Genomic DNA, 20,498 nt, shown 5'->3' on the forward strand with positions numbered 1-20,498 from the left:
CAGGCTCCAACAATGTGATGAAATTAAGGGGGCTGGGGGGACCTTTAGGAAGAGACCAGGTGTTGATCTGGTTTCTCATACAAGATCTGACAGAGGTCTGTTGTATCTTTCCCTCCTGCCTGGGGGCTGAAGAAGAAATATTCTGAGTATATACAAGCCCTTACCCAAAAAGGAAAAGGCAAGAAAGAGTATGAACTATAAGTAAACACAGAATATCAATTGTTTTTTTGTTTTTTGGTTTTTTGTTTTGTTTTGTTTTGTTTTTTTGTTTTGTTTTTTGGGGTTTTTTTTTGTTTTTTTGTTTTTTTTTTGGTTTTTTGGTTGTTTGGTTTTTCAAGACAGGGTTTCTCTGTATAGCCCTAGCTGTCCTGGAACTCACTTTGTAGACCAGGCTGGCCTCGAACTCAGACATCCACCTGCCTCTGCCTCCTGAGTGCTGGGACTAAAGGCATGCACCACCATGCCTGGCAGAAAATCAATATTTTAATTCTTCCCTCAACCTTATTATTTAATAGCTTCTAGAAAGAACAATGCCTATTGGTGAAATGTAGATTTTGGTTAAGCTGGAAGATTTTTTTTTTTAAAACCTGAACTTGTATCTCATTTATTTTTAGTAATAAGTATTGGACATATTAAGTTTAACTAACAGCAATTTTCAGATAATCACATTAATAAGAACAAATCTGAATCCTGATCCAGACTTTTAAAAAATCAGTTGTCCTCTATGGCTTTTTACTTTCAGATTGTCCATACAGATCCTATTTGCATATTTTAATGCGTAGATCTTCCACAGGTGAAGCTACCCACACCCCGTCCTCACCAGAGAACTTCAAGCAGCAGCAATCGAACGTTTACAGGAATTTATTTCTGGAACAAGAGGCCATGGCTGTAACAGACACATAAGACTAACATATAAGGAGGAAAAATTAAAACCCCGGATCAAGGTCAAAGTTCTATAGGAAGGCCAAACTCTTTGTTGAGCACATCCTTGTGAAATAAGACAGTACAGTTCATTTTTTTAGTCTAATGATACATGCAGTGGACGATGCTAAGGGACATCTGGGACTTGCTTGAGAGGCTGAAGAAGAAGATTGCTACAAAGTAGAGGCCAGCCTGAGCTACTGAAACATTGACTCAAAAATCTGAGAGGGGTGGAGGAGGGAGAGGGAACAGGAGAGGGAGAAGATAGGTGGGCAGACATGATTATTTAGAATGAGAAGACAAGAAAAACTCAATAAACAAACAAAGCAAAAAAATCCCTTTGAGGTGACTTTGAGAAGAGCCCTTGTGCTCCATACGTGTACTGAGTCGCCAGTATGATCAGCATTCTGATCATATGAAGTGTTGACTGTAAGCTTGGGCTAGCTGAACTTCTTTGAACATGCAGGAACAAGGGGTTGGTTTCCTGCTTGTTTGATAGTACTCTGCTGTGCTCATAGACGGTGATGAGGATAGCAGCTCTGAGGGTAGTGTTCTTTGTTATGGTGACCATACAAGGTTTCCAGTGTTATCCCTACCTTAGAGGGCAAGCAGGTAAGAGCGAGGTCAAGGACAGATTAAGTTCATACCCTGGGAGGTGAATGTGAAACTAATTCTTCAAAATGTCAGTCATTTCTAGACTTCCAGGATGAGAGACCCGCAGCTCAACTACAGAAACAGACCAACTTTGGTCTACAAATGACAGGGAAACAAAATATTGGAAACATTTAAGATTGTTTTAGCACCAGAGGGTTAACATTAGATATAAGAGGGGACATTGTGGGGGGAGGGAAGCGATAAAATTTGAAGGTAGCATTAAGATGCCGAGCAACAGATGTCATAGGGTGTCACATTTGCCGGCCCTTTGCTTCCTGCAGCTCCAGGTGTGCAGGTGCATTTGGGTGCAAACTCTCTGACCTTGTCACTTTTCTGAATGTGTCGCCCGCCACCCTTGCCGGCATCTTGGAAAGCTTCCTGGGTGCAAATACAATTCTTTGCTCCTCCTCCTCTTCCTATCACACAAAATGGCATGCAGACCAGGTTCCAACCAGAAACAGAATTGTACTTCTCGAGAAATCTTAATGAGCACACCATCAATGAAAGGGTGGCAGAGACAGGGAATTAATGAGGAATGGAGATATGCCAGGGGCAAGAAGGGGAGAAGGCCACATCTTTTACTGAAGGGTCCAATGTTATAATCCCACTTACTCAAAAGGACTGGATTATCCCTTAGGGATCTGTCTGCTGGAGGACACTGGCCCTGGAGAAACGTCAGCTAGCTGCACTGTGGAAGTTAAGTAGGAAAAACAAACCTCGTGTGCTGTGTGGAAATATCACCTGTCAATAAAAAGCTGATGGCCTATTAGCAACAGGCAGGAAGTAGAAGGTGGGAGTTCCGGTAGATAGATTGGAACTCTGGGAGATAGTCAGAAGCCGGAAGTTTGTCCTGGACTCTGAGGAAGTCCGGGGTATGAAACCGAGGAGGGGTAACTAGCCATGCATAAGGTATAGAATAGTTTAAATAGGCTATATAAGCTATAAGCTAATTGGGGGACAAGCCAAAGCTTAGGACCTAGGCTTATACAAACATAAATAAACCCCTGAATTCTCATTATTCAAGAACTGTGGCATGGGTAGAAAAGCTCTTGGGGACACCTAAGCTTGTCCCTCCTCTGAGCTGTAATCCCTCTGCTCCTCAGTGGGTGCCTCTCATTGGCTGAAACCAATTGGAGACCAAACCAGCGTAGCCTGTGTCAGAGTGGGGCTAGGAGGCACGGAGAATGTTTGGGTTGATGGCGATCGGGATGTCAGATTTCATGCAAGGATAATTCTAATTTTGCCCAGACCGATAAGGAAACAGGAGCTAGCTATTTCAAGTAACCGTCTCAAGGTGGTCGACAACGAATCATTTCACTTTTTGTAGTGTTTGAAAAACCTAAAACGTTCACGTATGCCTTTAAATTTTTGAATTTTTATCTTAGAAACAAAGAAATGCTAACTAAAGATGTGTTGAATTTTCGGTTTTTGGGAAAAAAAAATCCCAAGGGTAGAAGGAAGGTGATGTCTAGAGAAAGTTCAGAACCAAATGAGAGAGCCCTTAGAGCTAATTGTTTCTAAAACCACTATTGGCTACATAATTACTCTGATGGCAACAATGTTATATGGGCTTTACATTGTGTCTCACTTCTGATCCTGTTAGGGGATCTGGTATCCCACTCACGGGTTAGCCTCATTGTGCCCCATTGTTTATGTGAGTTTCAATTTCTCAAACAAAAATGTCTCCTCCTAGAGGTCATACACCAAACGTCAGCTTTAGACAGAACTTCATATAAACAGATGCTCCAGCATCTTTATGATGTTAGCAAAAAGTAGCAAATGTCACCGCAGATGACATTTGGTTTCTGGTTTTGACTCACTCCGAGCCTTCCCTGTTTTAGCTTGAATAGAGGAGAGGCAAGATGGAGGAGTACAGTGACAGCTGTCTGCATCCATGCAGGTGACAGCCACACTCTGAGATCTTCTTTCTATTCTTAGCACTGGCCTGGGCTCCCTCCCTGTGAGCTCACATTCAGCACCCAGTGAAACGAAAGCGGCCACTTTCCCCATGGAAGTATTTAGAACGCACAGAGTGAGCTAGCACATATTCTAAATGCCTACGGGCAGCTGCTGAAGGCAAGCTTCCCATTCTTAACCTCTACCAGCTCCATCTTGAGCCAAAGAAGTAGTTTGGGAGAACAGAGGCACTAAGGGAGTCCTGGCAAGCATGTGCTGTGTGAGCACAGATGGCTGCATGAGCTCAGGTTCCTCACTTGCCGGCCACAAGGTTATTTAAAACTTTAGACCAGTAGAGACAGCAGATGCTGGCATTGGCCATCCCCACTTCGAAACAGAGAGGATTAAGATTTCCTGAATCCAGCAATTCAAAGTTGTAGTTTCCCACACCTAGCATATGAGACAATATACACTATGGGCTAACGAATATAACACCAAAACAAGTAGTTTATATTGTCTACCAGCAAAACTCCTGGTAGGGTTCAGTTTAGCTTTGAAAACTATATGCAGTCTACATGGGAACTTTTAAAACCTAAAACACCTGAAGATTCCCACTGATGTTTAAAAGAGCAACAACTGTTGTGACTTTTAACTAGATTCAGACCCGGGTCCCGAGCTCTACATATTTTAAATTATAATATACAGAAATAAAATTTTCTCTTTGAAGCCCTCCCCCATCTTTCTAGCAATGCAGAATATGAATCAGATCTCTTTACTGACGAGAACTGTTTTGTGTGGTTTGGTCCAACCGGCCTCTCTGGAATTTTAGACTCATCAAAAACCAGGCTTAGCTCTCCCGTACCAACCACAATCTACTAGTTCTCAGGTGGTTTCACTGTAAACACAGCATCACTCGTAACTGCACAAACACATTTGAAAACCTTCCTTCCTACCTACCAATAAGAAAGACAACCTCCACATACCAGGAACTGTGGATACATTTTTTAATCCTCATAAAAGTGACAGCAATCCATCTCAAAAGTTTAAGCATTCCCGGAGTGTCACTGGCTTTCATCTTCCTTCCTGGGGGTATGAACAGGAAGTAAAAGGCGTTCACTTGGTCCCTAGTGGATCCTTGACTTCCACCACCAAGATTCCATCATGACAGAGGATGGCAGACAAATCTTTGGTGTCGACTCCATCTGGCAGTTTGTACTGTCTGGTGAAACTCCGCGATATAAACCCGTGTTCGTCCATTCTGGTTCCGTGCTGTGCCTTGATCAGCAGCCAGCCCTCGAAGGTCTGGATGATGATGTCTTCGGGCAGAAACTGGACCACATCCAGCAGGATCTGGAAACGGGATTTGCCTTCTCCGGGTGGCGTCTCGGCGGAGGCTGAGTCCTCGGCAAGAGCCTGTGGCGTGCCTGTGTCTCTGGCTTTCCTCAGGTCCTCGATGGCTGGCCCTGGCAGTGCGTATAGAGCATGATCCAGTCTGCAGGCTTCCAAGCCTCGAGCTTCAAACTCCTCCTGATAACGCACTGGGGTCTCTATGAGGTGCCTCAAAATGATTTTTGCCATAGCAGAGGCGACTCCAGCGTCGAACCGCTTCCCTTCCGTGAGTGCCCAGCCCCTGGCGTTGGCTGCAGACTCGATTCTTAGTCTTAGCAGCTCCTTTTAGCCCTGCCCAGACAGCGGCTTTGGGGGCTGAATCAGACCCGCACACTGACTCCTGTCTTTTCACACACACTGACAATGAATGGCTATTTATAGCCGCCTCTGCGAGTTGCATTTAGCTCACAGCCTGTACAAGTGGGCCAGGCAGGGATCGCACTTACACACTCCCTTAGCCTTGGCAAGCCTGTCTGCCTTGTTCACCCCAAGACACAAAGTAGAAACCAGAAGCAGCGCTTGAAGATCACAACGTGTGACCTCCCCTGTGAACCACAGGGTGTGCAATCATCTCCATACAACCCTCTCCCCCTGCCTGAAATTTCCATTCAGGGAGAGAAGACTCTAGCTCTGGCTTATAGGAAGTCAGTCAATTTCAAACAGCTACTAGACTCCAACCAAGTTCTGAGCCTATATCGTTCTTTTTACTCTTTTGTGCTTAAAGGACACCTGAACCACACCAGCTGACGTTTGTACATCCGACTCAGCAAAATGAGATGGGATGACTAAGCGAGAAGAGTGTGAAACTTCAGAGGGAGACAGGGGAGCTCAGGACTGACAGAAATAGTCAACAGCAGAGGATAAAAAAAATGCCAAAGCGTTCAACTATTTCATATTAAGGTTCAGAAAACAAAGAATTAATCTAGTCAACACCATGCTATTGAACGGGCAAAGACACTACAAATCATTTCACAACTAAAGCACCCTTTCATTGTCCTTCCACTGGCCAAGAATGAGGCAGGGGCTGCAGAACTTCTTCAAGATGTGCTACATAAAAATAAAGTCTGGGTGCTGGGCACACCGAAGTACATCTCTACCTCATCCACCAGCTCTGGCTTGCCGGCTACATTCCAGGCTTCTGTTTTACAGCCCTGCAACAGACTACCCACGACTCCACGATCAGCTATGTCAAGGACAGTCTAAGCATCTTTATTTTCTTTAAGCTACCCATGTTTGAAAGGAACATCAATTAGTTGTTGGTGTCTTTGTTTCTAATTATCTTAAGGGTACATGTAGGGTACTTTTCTGAACTTTGCTTCCTGAATTCTCAAAGAAAGCCGTATTGCTCTCAGGAAGGCAAAACCTATAGTTTTTAATGGAAAGAGAGAGAGGATAGGACAGAGATGTACATAGAGAGATTATATAAATTCTCAGATATTGCATAATTGTACAATGGTTTGTGGGGTTTCTATAGTCATAGGTGAATCTGTGGCATTACATATTCACGAGGAAGATAGAAGAGAACTCTAGTGGAAAATAAAAACTCTCCCTGGAGATAGGACAAAGGAACAGTAATTAAAAGATGAAGCACACTACCTAGTCTCCTTTGCTAATTGCTTACTAAGGCCTCTGTGACAGTGGCTCATTTAAGGGATGCTAATAACAGGTACTCGGGGTCTGAGAGAGATTTCTAGAAAGAACCATGGAATGTTCTGTCCGGGGTGCTTGAGTCAAAGAGAGCATCAAGATTTCAGGAGACGAAGACACCTGCACCACTGTAATGCAGACTCGAAAATAAGAAGGAGGGCGTTTCAGTTGGAGTGTGAGCATTCAGAATCAGAACATGAAGCCCAATGCTTGGTTAGTTGTCTAAGAAGCTGTCTTAAAGAGAAAAACAATTCTTTATATTTTGATAGTCAAGAGGCCAGTTGAAGAATTGTTTTTCAAAATAAAAAATTAGATTCTAGCCTAGAATAAAGGAGTTAACTCAAATCTGTGCCTGTTTGCTCGCTCGCGCTCTCTCTCTCTCTCTCTCTCTCTCTCTCTCTCTCTCTCAACTTTCTTTCTTTGTTTATTTATTTATTTATTTTTCTGACCACATCTATAAGAAACATGTTTGCCACCATGAGCCACTGAGAGTACAGATGTATACCTGGTGAGTATCATTCAGCTTTACGTCACAGAGAACCTCTGATGACAGCGCTCATAACCCCCTGAACTGATTTCCCAGCCCTAGGTTGACTAAGCATGTGGAGGACATGTGATGTTTGGAGGGTATAAACAGGACTCACTGAATGATGGGGAGAGGGAGAGCTTAGCTTGCTGGTGCAGCTAGCTGTCCAACGCTTATGGGTCTTGTGTCTTCACTGATCTTAGCTTCCCTGAGAGAGGCACAGCTGAGAACTTCTCCTGGTGTCCCTGCAGGTCCCTCCTGCTGACTCAAACTGAGGCTAGGTCATGTCGCCTCTGTTCCTAACCCATCTCTTCTGAACTGGACTGCTGGTGTACACGTGAAGTTGTTTGTGAGTGGATCGAGCTGCTGCTGTCTGCTAAGCAATGACCTGAACTGCCGATTTCCAGACAACACAGATGAGAGTTGCTCCAAGAACCTTTCCAAACAGGTCCACTTCCCCCACATCCTTTCTTTCCCACTGCCTCTGGTGGGCGGTGGGCTAACAGGGAGGTTAAAGTATTTAAGAACTGTCCTAGGGTTTAAAACAAAATTAAAGTTACACCAATAGTTTCAGCCAGTAGTTTCAAGTTTCCCTTTAGTAAGGTTCTATTCCAGAATGAAACTTGGTGTCAACTAAGGAGTTAAGGAAGGGGGTTCATGTACTATGTAGATTTGAGCAAAGGACTCTTCAGACGAGAAAAAGATTAGACCAAGACGAACAAAACAAGTAAGAACACATATCCATGCCTAAGGTTATCTAAAACATGCATAGAGGGGTTCCATTGGCCCATGCTATAGCACAATTGGTTTCACTGTAGATAGGAGCTACAACACATACACCCACATGCTCTCAGAGGATGAAGAGAGTGGTCTTCCAGAAACCCTGGTGGAATTACATCATTCCTTCCAAAGCAAATATAACCATCACTGCTTAGCTTCCATGTGTTAAAATTACCATTATATGATCACTTTGATAATTCAAAGTAAGTTCTAAATCTACAGTTTTGGTATTTTCCCTTTTTATGCCCTAAACTCTGCTCTATCAAAAACGTCCAGGGCCACGGCCAGGGAGGTGGTTTATGGATGAGGGTATTTGCTGTACAACGTGAGGATCTGAATTTGGGTTGCCAGCACTCATGAAACACTCCCCAGAACTGTGGGGGAACTGAGACAGGGGGATTGCTGGGGCTTCCTGGCCCCAGCAGCCTAGTCAAACAATGTTGAGCTCCAGGTTCATGGAAAAATCTTGCCTCCAGGGAGAGCATTACATGACAGTGCCTGGTGTCCTCCTCTGCTCTTCATATGTATGCACACAAGCATGTGCATGTGCATGTGCATACATTCACCTCCCTTCCCTCCCCCCTCCCTCCCCTCTCCCAGCCTTCAGGTTGGGAAGATAGTTCAACTGGAAAGCATTTGTCCTGCAATTATGAGGACTTGACTTTGAACCTAGAAAGAAGCTTGTCATTGTAGCATGGGCTGCCAATCATGTGAAGAAGGTGGACACAGGCATATGCCTGGGGTTCATTGGCCAGCCAGCACAGCCTAATTGGAAAGCTCTAGGCCAGTAAGACACCCTGGGGTGTTTTTTTGTTTGTTTGTTTGTTTTCTTTTGTTTAAACCAAAGTGGGCAACATCTCAGAAACAACACCCAAGGCTGACCTCGGCCTCCGTACACACTTGCACAAACATGTGGGCACACACATACATTCCCTTCAGTCGTCCTTCTCCTTAGCCGTTATTTAGGAATCTGGTGTGGGATGGGGGTAGGGCATAAAGCTAATTTTCTGGGAGGAACAGCTTGGTGAAATTCAGATGGTATGCAACTGAGTAAACTCTGAATTTCTGGACGCAGAAGAGTGCTTTTGACTATGCCACTGAATATTCAATGCAGCATGTCTACCCTCCTCCAATGAGACCAGGATGTAGCATCTGTCTAGGTCCATTTTAAACACCCCTATATGAGGAAATGGCTTCTAACATGTCATATGCTCCTTTGAATGTGTAAAGTGAACTACGAAACCAAATCCAAATTTAGTGTGATCCGTGGTCTGACGCGGAGTACAAAGCGGCTCGGTTTTTAATGCTGCGACTGCCCCCTGGTGGCAGAGACTGGAATTTCACGACCGGAAGGCTGACTCTTGGGCAGTAACTAACTCGAAACGAGCAACTCTCTTATCCCTTCTGACTACATTTTCCAAATAAATATTTGCGAATGATCAGCACAGATCGCTACTTGGAATGGCCCGTGCGGACAGACTTTTATGACGTGCATTACACGGTGAGTGGAGAAAAGATGGAACAGCAAAAATTTGAAGGATAGATTTTGAACTCTTGCTTTCTGATTGAAAGCTACCAAGTATGTGTGCCCTGAAAGCCATGTGACTCCTGGGGTCCTTACTTTGTCCTTTACCACATGAGCCAATGTCAAGTCACACTCTCTCAGACACTCGTTCTCTCTTTCTCTCTTTCTCTCTTTCTCTCTTTCTCTCTCTCTCTCTCTCTCTCTCTCTCTCTCTCTCTCTCTCTCTCTCTCTCTCGTAGAATGGGAAAATACACCTTTTAGATTTCTGATGAGGTTAGAAAAATAGAACATGGAAGGCATAAGATAGTACCTTATCCACAGTAAATGTTCATTAAGGGCTAGATTATATTTAGAATATAGTATCTTCAAAAAAAGATCAAGGTCCTTTGGAGGAAAGATGATTTCATACAGACCCATTTCAAGCTAATGGATTGCACCAGCGTGTTTCTTTAAACATTAATTGGGGTCTTGAAAACTGCTAGCTGTTACTGGATAAAACCGTATACTCTAGAGCTGGTTTAGACCAGGCCAGAGTTAGGTAAATACTGACTCGCTGCTGAAGCAACGGAGCTGTCTTTATCAGCCAGGATCAAATGGTTTTCCAAGTTCCTTCCCACATCTGATCAGAAGCCCTTTGGAGTTGGTACCATGATTCTCCAGTGTCTGGGCCATTGATCTTGAGAACCTCAAGTCTGCTTTCTCAACCCTGAAATTCCAAAGAGATACTCAGTACATCTAGTTCACAAGTGGGGGTTCCCAGGGCCTTTTGAGTTGTCTTCCACAACAGAGTTCAGCTGAGAGGTCGGGTTAAAGAAAGTGTGGAGTTGGAGATAGTGAGGTAGAAGAACCAGTGAGCACAGAGAGAGAAAACCAACAGAGTCTGATCTCAGTGGTGGGGAGAGAAGCAACAGTGTCTGAGCTCAGTTCCCAATAAGTTACTGCAAAGGAAGCCAGGCAGTGATGGTGCACGCCTTTAATCCCAGCACTCAGGAGGCAGAGATTAAGATTACAAAAAAAAAAGTCTATGATGGGCATAATGCCACTTGAAAGGGGCAATAAAACTGCTGAGCCATTCCCAGTGACCTGGTGTGCACAGCAACCCTTCTATCCCCGCCTCCAGCAGCATCTGTAGGACCTGCAGAACCTGCAACAATGTGGCAGCAATGCAACATTGTTTCTGATGTGAACGGGCTGCAGGTGGCAAGGACTTTCACTGGTCCCTATTCAGTCTCAACTCCTGCTTTGAGACATAACATGATTTGTCAGGTGGCCTGAGATCTTCAGTGTTAATAATCTATGAAATAATCTATGCCCTCTAGTGAGCCCAGCTTCTTATTGATGGGGTCAGTATTAAGAGATTTGTACCCATATATCTCATGGGTAGGCCTTTTCTCCAGACATCCCTGGAATAGGAGCCTACGACTTTAGAACATTTCCTTCTCTTCCCCAAGAAACCTCTACACAAAGCATTTCTTCCTGGCCTACTATCCCACTCACATTTTCTAACTATAATTGTATGTATTGGGGGGTTGCACATGCTACTGTGTGCTTATAAGAGGACAACTGTCAGGAGCTGGTTCTCTCCTTGTTCTGTGAGTTCCAGAGATAGAACTGAGGTCATCAGGTTTGTGTGACAAACTCTCTTACCCACCGAGCCATCTTACTAGCCTCCCACTGAAATTTTTATTTGTTTTGTGTTGTTTTGATTTATTAGTGGAATGTTTATAGATACAACATAGTTATAGGATTAGCTTACTTCGTGAAAGATTTTAGGGGGACATTAAAAAGGTCACATAACCATGCGTTATCCTTTGCTGCCTGAGGTCATTTCCGCTCACCACTCCTCTGCTGCCTTCCCTCTGGAGAACGGACTCCTTGATGAGTGGACATCAGCCTGTGGCCTGTATGTCTGGCTTCTTCCCAGTCCATCCAATCCTCCTGATCCCAGCTACTTCTCAAGTGTGGCAGTGAGCCCTCTGGGGCCACTACCTATAGCATGTGACCATGTCCCTGGGGCTCAGCTTATAAGTTTATAGGACCTGGATAAGATATCCCATCCGGGCTAGATCAGAGCTTTTCTTGGTAATTTGGAGATTCTGAACACTGTATGTCTTAGGTAGGGTTTTACTGCTGTGAACAGATACCACGACCAAGGCAACAATTATAAGGACAACATTTAATTGGAGCTGACTTACAGGTTCAGAGGTTCAATCCATTTTCATCAAGGTGGGAACATAGCAGCATCAAGGCAGGCATGGTGCAGGAGAAGCTGAGAGCTCCTACATCTTCATCTGAAGGCTGCTAGCAGAATATTGACTTCCAGGCAGCTAGAATGAGGGTCTCAAAGCCCACACCCACAGTGACACACCTACTCCAAAAAGGCCACACCTACAAAAAGTGCCACTCCCTGGATCAAGCATATACAAACCATTATAGCACTATGGCAAGTAGAATTCTAAAATAGTTCCCAAGACTTCTCTCCTGGTACACATCCTACACATCCATGTGATCCCTTCTGCTTGAGTGTGAGAAGGATCTGAAAATATGGAGTATTATATAGAGGACAGAGGCCAGCATCTCAGTCAAATATTGATGGTTTATTGAATGCCACACCCAAGACTGATCAATCAGGGCCACAGGTCAAAATCTGGATATGACTGTGACCTTGAGTCAAGATTCTATAGGACATTTTAAGCCTGAGATCTGCAAAGATCTGTACCAAGTTATTCCGTCAATCAGGATTTAGGGAAAGGGGGCTTCCTGAGGAACAGGTCTTTGTTGCACACTTATCCTGAGAGCATTATCCTTGGGGTATTCAACTATAGGAGGGGACTTGTATTGTTTAACATTCATGTCTTGTCAACTAGGACAGGACTTGTCTAGCATTCATGTCTTAACCTGCCAATCAGGATGTCAGTTACCCATGTTCATGTCTCTTTCTGTCAAGTAGGATATCAGTTCCCAGGGAGGTCTTGGGAGCTTAAACTTTACTCAACACCAACTCAAAATGGAAGTATTAGTCTAAATAGTTTCTTATATTGGTGCAGGTGTCTCTTATGTTGGGGTCCATCCCAGGGGCAGCTTATAAAATCAAAGACCACAGACACTTATACATAGGTGCAGGAAGTGCTGGTGGGTGGCTGGTTTGGGTCCAAGCTTATTGTGGGTAACTATACAAAGCAGTTCTACTGATTGATCTCCAAGGGCACAGAACATAACAGAATCTATCATCAACTTGGGCATGAGAAAGTTTCCTAGGAACAATAGAAACAACATATGAGAAAGTCTCCTTGTAATATTAGTAACAGCACAAAAGGGCAGGCCAGCCAGGGGACAGTTACCTCGGCCTTAACATGCCATCTAGGCCTTAATATTTTACCTAGACCTTAACACTATTCACAAATTTCCTTTCCTTTCCTTTCCTTTCCTTTCTTTTCCTTTTCTTTTCTTTTCCTTCTTTTTTTTCATTTTTTTTTTGTCACAAGGATAAGTAATCTATACTTGATAGCCTCTTTGCAAAATGTAAGAGATAAGTTAGGATCACAAAGTCATAATCCTAATTATACTATATATATATATATATATATATATATATATATATATATATATCCACCAATATGCATCCCCAACACAAGAGAATCTACATTAAGTCTAAACGAGCTGGAAAAACACCAAGAAAATTCCCCCGAGGCAAGTGGAGGAGACCTGATGAGGAGAGTCCACACTAATTGAGATAATCTTCTTATAGTGTAGAAAAGAAAAGCAATTTCAGCTGATCACATTAAAAAGAAAGGAAAAGAAAATATCTAATAGCATAGCTTGGAGCTATTAAAAATAAGCTATTTTAAGAAGTGCGCTTCACTTGTTCTGTGTGTGAGAAGCAGAGACGCTAAAATGGAGTTGTCTGGTGTGCTCTGTCTAGTATTAGAATCTGTTTTAGCAAGATATAACTGTTATTGCTTTACTTATGAGTAAACACGTATATAACTGAAGATTCTCTATCTAGAAGGAACATCGTAACACAAATCTGAAAGAGTCATAGCTTTAAAAAGCTCAGATTAAGTCAAGTGTGGTGGCATGAGTCTATAGTCCCAGGGGCTTGGGGTTCTGAGATGGGAGGATTATGATACCCAGACCAGCTTGGGCTGCACAATGAAAATAAATAAATAAATAAATAAATAAATAAATAAATAAATAAATAAATAGAAGCTTAGATTACCACAAGAGTCAAGCAGACAAATAATGAAAAGGTTAGAGAGTGACACTCAGGATGAATTTGTTTTTGCTTGAGTTGTGCATTTTTAGTGGAAAAAAAAATATTAGCTAGATACACGAGAAAACTTTTCAGCCAGTGAGTAAAGCATGAAGCAACACAAGAACAGATTGTTTTATCAAGAACAGATGAGTCTAGAGGCATGGTCAGCCATTAAGAACTCTTGCTGGACCACTGGATTCCAAGAACCTAAAATCTAATGAACGATCAGATAATGCCATCTGCATCCCATAGAAAAACCTTCTCCCTTCTTGCTGTAACCACCCCTCTGACGTACCCAACAGTGTATTTCAAGCTTGCCTTGACTTATGACCTTGTTCTGAAAGTCTATGAAACTTCATGAAACTGCTTTCAAATTGAACATGGAATTTGGAGTAACCTAAGTCTGTACACATGGGCCACAGTCACCAAAACTTAGCTCTAGAATAAACTATGTATTCCTTAAAAAAAAAAAAGCTGAGCTCCATTTCCAGCACCCACATCAGGGGCCTCTCAGCCTCCTCTAACTCCAGCTCCAGGGACGCCAACACTCCTTTTTTGGCCTCTGTGGGTACTTTTATGCATGTAGTCATACTTGCATGCATGCACACACATATACACACACCTTCATAAATAAGAATTTTTTGAAGAACAGAATTTTTTTTTTGAAACTAAGGCTCAGTTGGACATGGAAAGGAACAGCATAGTACATGTGATAGCCATGATCTATCAAGAACACTGCAGTCAGACTTGATGGTGTTTGCCTCTACTCCTGGCACTGGGAGACTAACAGAGTGCTATGGTGTTGGGGCCACTGGGGGTCCCAAGTGAGTCATGGAACAACGTGGACTACAGAGTAAGTGCTGTCTCAAAATTAAGAGGAGGGAGATTGCATCCAGCATCAACATTAACAGGAAAAGTACCTGAAGCCATAATTGTGAAGACTACACATCTGTGAGGTTTGAGAAAGAATGGTCCTCAGAGGTTCATATACTCAAGTGCTTAGGGAGTGGCACTATTTGAAAGGATTAGGCCTTGTTGGAGGAAGTGTGTCACTGGGGGCTGGCCTGTGAGGTTTCAAAAGCCCAAGCCGGGCTCAGTGGCTCTCTTCCTGCTGCCTGTAGATGCGATGTAGAACTCTCAGCATCTTCTCTAGCACCAAGTCTACCTGCTTCCGGCCATGCTGGTCTAAACCTCTGCCAGTGCCAGTTAAATGTCTTCCTTTGTCACAGTTGCCATCACTGTCTCTCTCAGGGAGGCGGTCCCATTTTTGTGGAGATGCTGAGGAACTATGTGCAGAGACCCGAAGGGAGGAGAGGTGGACCTTCTGCTGATGAGAAACTGCCTATTAGGCTGGGCCCCCAGCTCGCCCCTGCACAAGCTGGAAAACCCCATCTGTTCTTCTTCCCTCGGTCCCGCCCACTCAGAGAAAACTCCAGGCTTACGTATCATCATCGTTTCCGGCAACCCACCCAAAGTGCCTGCCCAGGGGCTTAGTTTTTGACCATGTACGGGCATAATCCCAGCTTCTAGCCCAAGCTCTGTAAACCACGCCCTTGCTTTAGCCCAATGTACAACTCTACTGACCTCCTCCCGTAAGATTGGTGAGCCCACCCGGAGAGCTGTCTCTCAGTCTCTCAATAAGCCTGCCTTTATATGCTTGGTTTGGCTTGAATTGGCCTATTGCTTCCGCGGAGAAGCCTGTTACTGTCTCGCGGAAGATTTTCAGCCCCAGTGCAGCTTTCGCACAACCGTTGCCCTAACAACACTTGTGCTGGGTTTCATTTGGGTTTTTGTTGGTTGGTTGGTTTTCTTTCTGATGCTGGGTATGAACTCGGGGCCTCATATGTGCTAAAACCGTGCTCTATCACTAAGCTACAACAGCCTCGTTTGATGTGACGACGTCTTGACCTTAACTTTCTGATAGCTCTGAAGCCAGAATCCCATGCCCATCACACACAGCCTCTGCTAAATTCCCGAGGGACAGAGATTGTGTGACTCGATGTTTACTATTGTTTTAAGCATCTAACTTCAGGGATAATTTCCTATGAGGCAAAAGATTACAAGCACGGGTACTGGATCCCTGAAGTACGGAAGTAGCTTTGAAAAACAACAACAACAACAACAACTAGAAGCTGAAAAGATTTGGAGAAACGAGCTGAAAGCATTGACTAACAGGTCTTGAACACATAGTAGGCTAGCAGGAAGATAAGAGCTTTTAAGAACTCTTCTGTGGGGACTTTGTAGGAAGTGAGGAACTCTCTACTTGAAAACCCAGGGAAGGTGGGTGTTTGTGTTCATACAGCAGAAAATTCTGCATCGCTCATGCCTTCAAGAATGAGAAAGTTAAAAATATTCCTGATTCTCTGGACATTCTTTTAGACAACGGAGCCTCTAAATAGGCACTGTAGAGTTTTTCCTATCACTGTACATTGTATACGAGGCTAACAGTTTGTTCTTCCGATGAAGTGGAAATGTATCAAGGAATCAGATTTCAGGAACTATACATGAGGACTCTTCTGCCCGCCCGAACTTGGTTCAGGTAACAAGGTGCTGTCCAGCCGGTGCTACGGTGGAGGACAATTTAGGGGAGGGGCTTGATGTAGCCAGGATACCAGAGATTATGCTGCCAAACACTGAGGTAGGTAAGCAAGCTTGGGACTCTGATTAGCTTGAATTCTACACACACCACTTACCCAACAAAGCACTGAGCAACGTGAACCTTTACTTCCACCAGCCCATAGACACGCCTTTCAAAGCAAAGAGATTGGCTGCTCTATCCTTAGATACCTCTCAGGAATTTTTCTTCTATGAGCAAACTGGAATCAGGGGCAGTGGGCCAATCTAGCCCCATGTAGTTTGGAATGTGTGCTCAGTAAAGCAAACTGTGTCTTCTAAGTGAAGTCTTAGGGGAAATGCCATCTTATGTCTATGCATGAGAGGCTGTTGCTAGGATTAAAAACAGATGAATTGTGGGAAAGAGCATGGATAATGAGCAAAGGCTTACATAACACAAACTTACCATGAAAATGGAAAACCACCCATATTCCACTAACAACCAACTCTCCCCTAGACCCATACAAGAAGACCCAGAAGTAAGCGGGGGCTCTTGAGTAAATCCTACTGAGGGCCTACTGCTTTCGTGCAGTGTAGCTATTCTGCACCTATGCTTTGCTTCTGTATAAAATCTGTTGCTACTCTATCATGCTGTTGGTGCTTCTTCAGGTCTTTGCATAAAGATGCCCAGGATCTGCACACACCGGTGCAGTTGGATACCACCAGTAACATTACCACCAACACCAATGAGCAAAGGCAAAACCTGAGTCTTTAAGTTAAGCTTCATTTAGAATTTAGGAAAGGAATCTAGTTAACACCCTAGAAAAATTTCCACCTCATTTCTCCGAGAGGCCAATGGGAGGGGACAAAGATGTCCAGGGAGGGCTCTGTTTGGCCTCTCTGGTAAGGGAGAGGAGGTCAGCCACATTGGGAGAGTTGTGATAGCCTGCCTCTGTTATCTTCCTCACACATCAATGTCTGGACTCAGGCATGCCCCAAAATGCTGCAAGCCTAGTTTGTATCTGCTGATACCGACTGTGAACCCTCCAGGTACCACCTGGGCTAGAGAGTTAACTTGAAACAAACAGCCCATTAAGAGAGTATATTTACTAAGTCATTAGTGACTTGTATGGGCAGATTCCTTTTTACAAGATAGAACTTAAAAGTCTCTACCCTTATTCCCTACCACGCAGAGGAGGTGAAAGCATTCTATTATGGTTAAAGAGGTGTACTGGCTAGTTTTGTGTCAACTTGACACATCTGGAGTTATCACAGAGAAAGGACCTTCAGTTGGGGAAATGCTTCCATAAGATCCAGCTGTAAGGCATTTTCTCAATTAGTGATCAAGGGGGTAGGTCCCCTTGTGGGTGGTGCCATCTCTGGGCTGGTAGTCTTGGTTTCTATAAGAGAGCAGGCCGAGCAAGCCAGGGGAAGCAAGTTAGTAAAGAACATCCCTCCATGGCCTGTGTATCAGCTCCTGCCTCCAGGTTCCTGCCACTGCTTGTGGACGTTGTACATCGTGGTGCGGAGCCTAGTGCGCACCACGATGTACAACGTCCACAAGTTAAGAGCTCTTTGGAATGTTGTATAGGAGCTTGGAAGATAATGTTGAGAACAGTGCAGAAAATGGAGGCCTGGCTTGTGAAATTTCAGAGGGAAGATTAAAGACTCTTTTCAGGGCCATTGCTATTTTGGATTGTGAAGTTTCTGTGGTTCTGGTTAGCTGGGGCTGAAGAATCAGCTGTGATTAACAAGATACCAGAACTACTAAAGCAAAAACCTTTGCATTACTGGGACTATTGATGCTGGTTAGCTGGAGCTAAGAAATTAGCGGTGATTAAGAAGAGACAAGCATCACTGAGGTGACATCTTCTGGGAAGTGTTTTCTGAGAGCACAGAGGCTGTGTTCCAGAGAAAGCCAGGGTTGTACCTTGTGCTGTGGCTGGACTTGGTAATGTGTAAGAGTTACCCAGGTGGTACTGGTTTTGAAGGCATGAAGGGGTCATGCAGAGCAGCTGAGGCCATGGAAGCACTGTGAGAGGCCATGGAAGGCCATTGGTGAAGGTGCAGCCTCAGTTGCAATTGATGGCCCAGAACTGAAGGGGTCATGCAAAGGAGTTGAGGCTTGGCACCATGAAGAGAGCCTATGAGAGGCTATTGGTGAAGCCAAGTTACAGTGGAAGACAGCAGCAGCAGTGGAGTATAGGCAGCTGGAGTCTAGGAGACAAGGTGTGTGCTACAAAGGGCAAGTCCTTGGAAGAGCCCAGAAGATCGTTAGTTGGATCCCAGACATTGGATGGTTGGAGATTGATTTTTGCTTTTGATTGTGACTGTTTCCTGATATTTTTTTCCTCTTAAAGGAAGTTTTTTAGTGAAGCCCACAGTTAAGAGACTTTGAATTTTAAAGTACTTTATATTTTAAAAGATACTGGATATTTTAAAGGGATTGAACTTTTAATATGTAAAGACTGTGGGACTTCTAAAATTATTTAGATCTTGGGGATGAATAAGAGCTAAGGATTGAGGCTTACTAGTGATGTTTGTGTGTCAAGTTGACAAGGGGTCAATTGTAGTGGCTAGCTTTGTGTCAACTTGACACAGCTGGAGTTATCACAGAGAAAGGAGCTTCAGTTGAGGAAATGCCTACATGAGATCCAGCTGTAAGGCATTTTCTCAATTAGTGATCAAGGGGAGAGGTCCCCTGGTGGGTCATGCCATCTCTGGGCTGGCAGTCTTGGGTTCTATAAGAGAGCAGGCTGAGCAAGCCAGAGGAAGCAAGCCAGTAAGGAACATCCCTCCATGGCTTCTGCATCAGCTCCTGCTTTTTGACCTGCTTGAGTTCCAGTCCTGACTTCCTTTGGTAATGAACATCAATGTGGAAATGTAAGCTGAATAAACCCTTTCCTCCCCAACTTGCTTCTTGGTCATGATGTTTGTGCAGAAATAGAAACCCTGACTAAGACAGGAGGTGACTCTCTGAGGACTAGAGAACACTCTGTGGGAAAAAGTCACCTTTACCCTTTGGTACCCATGCCCTTGTGTTCTGCTTTCCCATACAGGACAAAGCTGCCTCCAGAGCCCCGGGATGCCATAGAAACAAACAGGTGGTGCTTCCAAAGTAACATAGGAGATACTGTAAGTTCTTCCTAGCTCTTGCTCTCTCTTAAATCCCTCATAGACGAAGTCAGGCCGTGCATCGTAGCACATCATGGGAGAAACACCATAGAGGAACCGAGGCTCCCTTCCATAACCAGGAGCATGTACACAAAGCACCCTGAAAGTCAGGTCGTCAGAGCCCACAGCTCTGGCAGCATCTTAGCTGCTGCCCTACAAGAACCTACAACAGAACTATGCATAAGAGCATCCCCAGACACCAAGGTAATAAATGTTCATTGCTTTTAACTACCAAACGCTGAGATGACTTGTTCCTCAAAAACTGGTAACTACACCCAGGTGTTTTTAGCTTTGTGTGGCTATCATTCCCCTCTCTATCCACCAAAGATGGACACTTCCCTCATCACTCATGAGATGATGATGGAATGAATGACTCCTCTTCTCCTATAATCACCGTATGCTTTTTCTGTTCTCTGCCTTAAAGAGATGTGAGGGGTGTCTAAGGGATCCATCAAGATTGTCTGACCGATCACTCATGGGACCCTCCCTAGTCACATGGAGCACCCAAAACTTGCCAGGAGTCTATTACAGACAAAATAAGGCTCTGTTTCAGAAAATAAGTTCCTGGATTACATTTCCCTGAAAGAACTTCCCTCAAGACTCAGGTCCCATATGTGCTTTGTCAAGTTCAGAAAGATGTGGTAGCAGGTGAACAGAATTGCCAGAGGTCCAGGCCAGGCTCTTCATAGAAGGATTTGTCACCCACTCTTCCAGTGTGACTATATGGCATATCCAGGTTCTCGCGTTCTTTGTACTTCTATCCTTATACCCGTGGACTAAATCTCTCCTGGTAATTTTTCTTTCTTCCTAGCCTACTGACATCCTACCCTGTGAAGAATAGTCCACACCTGACAAAGGATAGAGTATCACTGCTAATTCCCTAGAAGTCTTGATTAGATAGGCTGACTCACGGATACTTCTGGGCACTCAGTAAGAATGGAATTTAAAGTTTTTGTGGCACAGTAAAATCACCAAATGGCCATTTCTGTATCATTTCTCTTCAGCACCATGATGTCATAAGAGACCCTTGAAGTGATAAGGAGGAGGCAGGAGGATCAGAAGTTCAAGGTTGTTCTCGGGAGTTTAACACATTTCTCGGGGGGGGGGGGTATTCACCCCTAGTTCTATGAATATTTGATGTTTATACCCACTTTACTGGAGAGTGGTGACATTGGTGG

General features: G+C 44.1%; 1 protein-coding gene across 1 annotated transcript; it reads right to left on the reverse strand.

Moving 5' to 3' along the window:
• Window positions 1–4,458: 4,458 nt before the first annotated feature.
• Window positions 4,459–5,223, reverse strand: Hspb3 (heat shock protein family B (small) member 3). Its single transcript, XM_021208803.1, has one exon. It carries the CDS (start codon window positions 5,047–5,049, stop codon window positions 4,585–4,587), a length of 465 nt encoding a protein of 154 aa, XP_021064462.1. The 5' UTR covers window positions 5,050–5,223; the 3' UTR covers window positions 4,459–4,584.
• Window positions 5,224–20,498: the final 15,275 nt, after the last annotated feature.

Source organism: Mus pahari, chromosome 11, assembly GCF_900095145.1.
Source record: "Mus pahari chromosome 11, PAHARI_EIJ_v1.1, whole genome shotgun sequence".
In the NCBI taxonomy this organism is placed as follows: Eukaryota; Metazoa; Chordata; class Mammalia; order Rodentia; family Muridae; genus Mus; species Mus pahari.

What these genes read in the sequence shown, in the direction of transcription:
- Hspb3 (XM_021208803.1), bottom strand. Translation starts at nt 5,049, where the DNA reads ATGGCAAAAATCATTTTGAGGCACCTCATAGAGACCCCAGTGCGTTAT.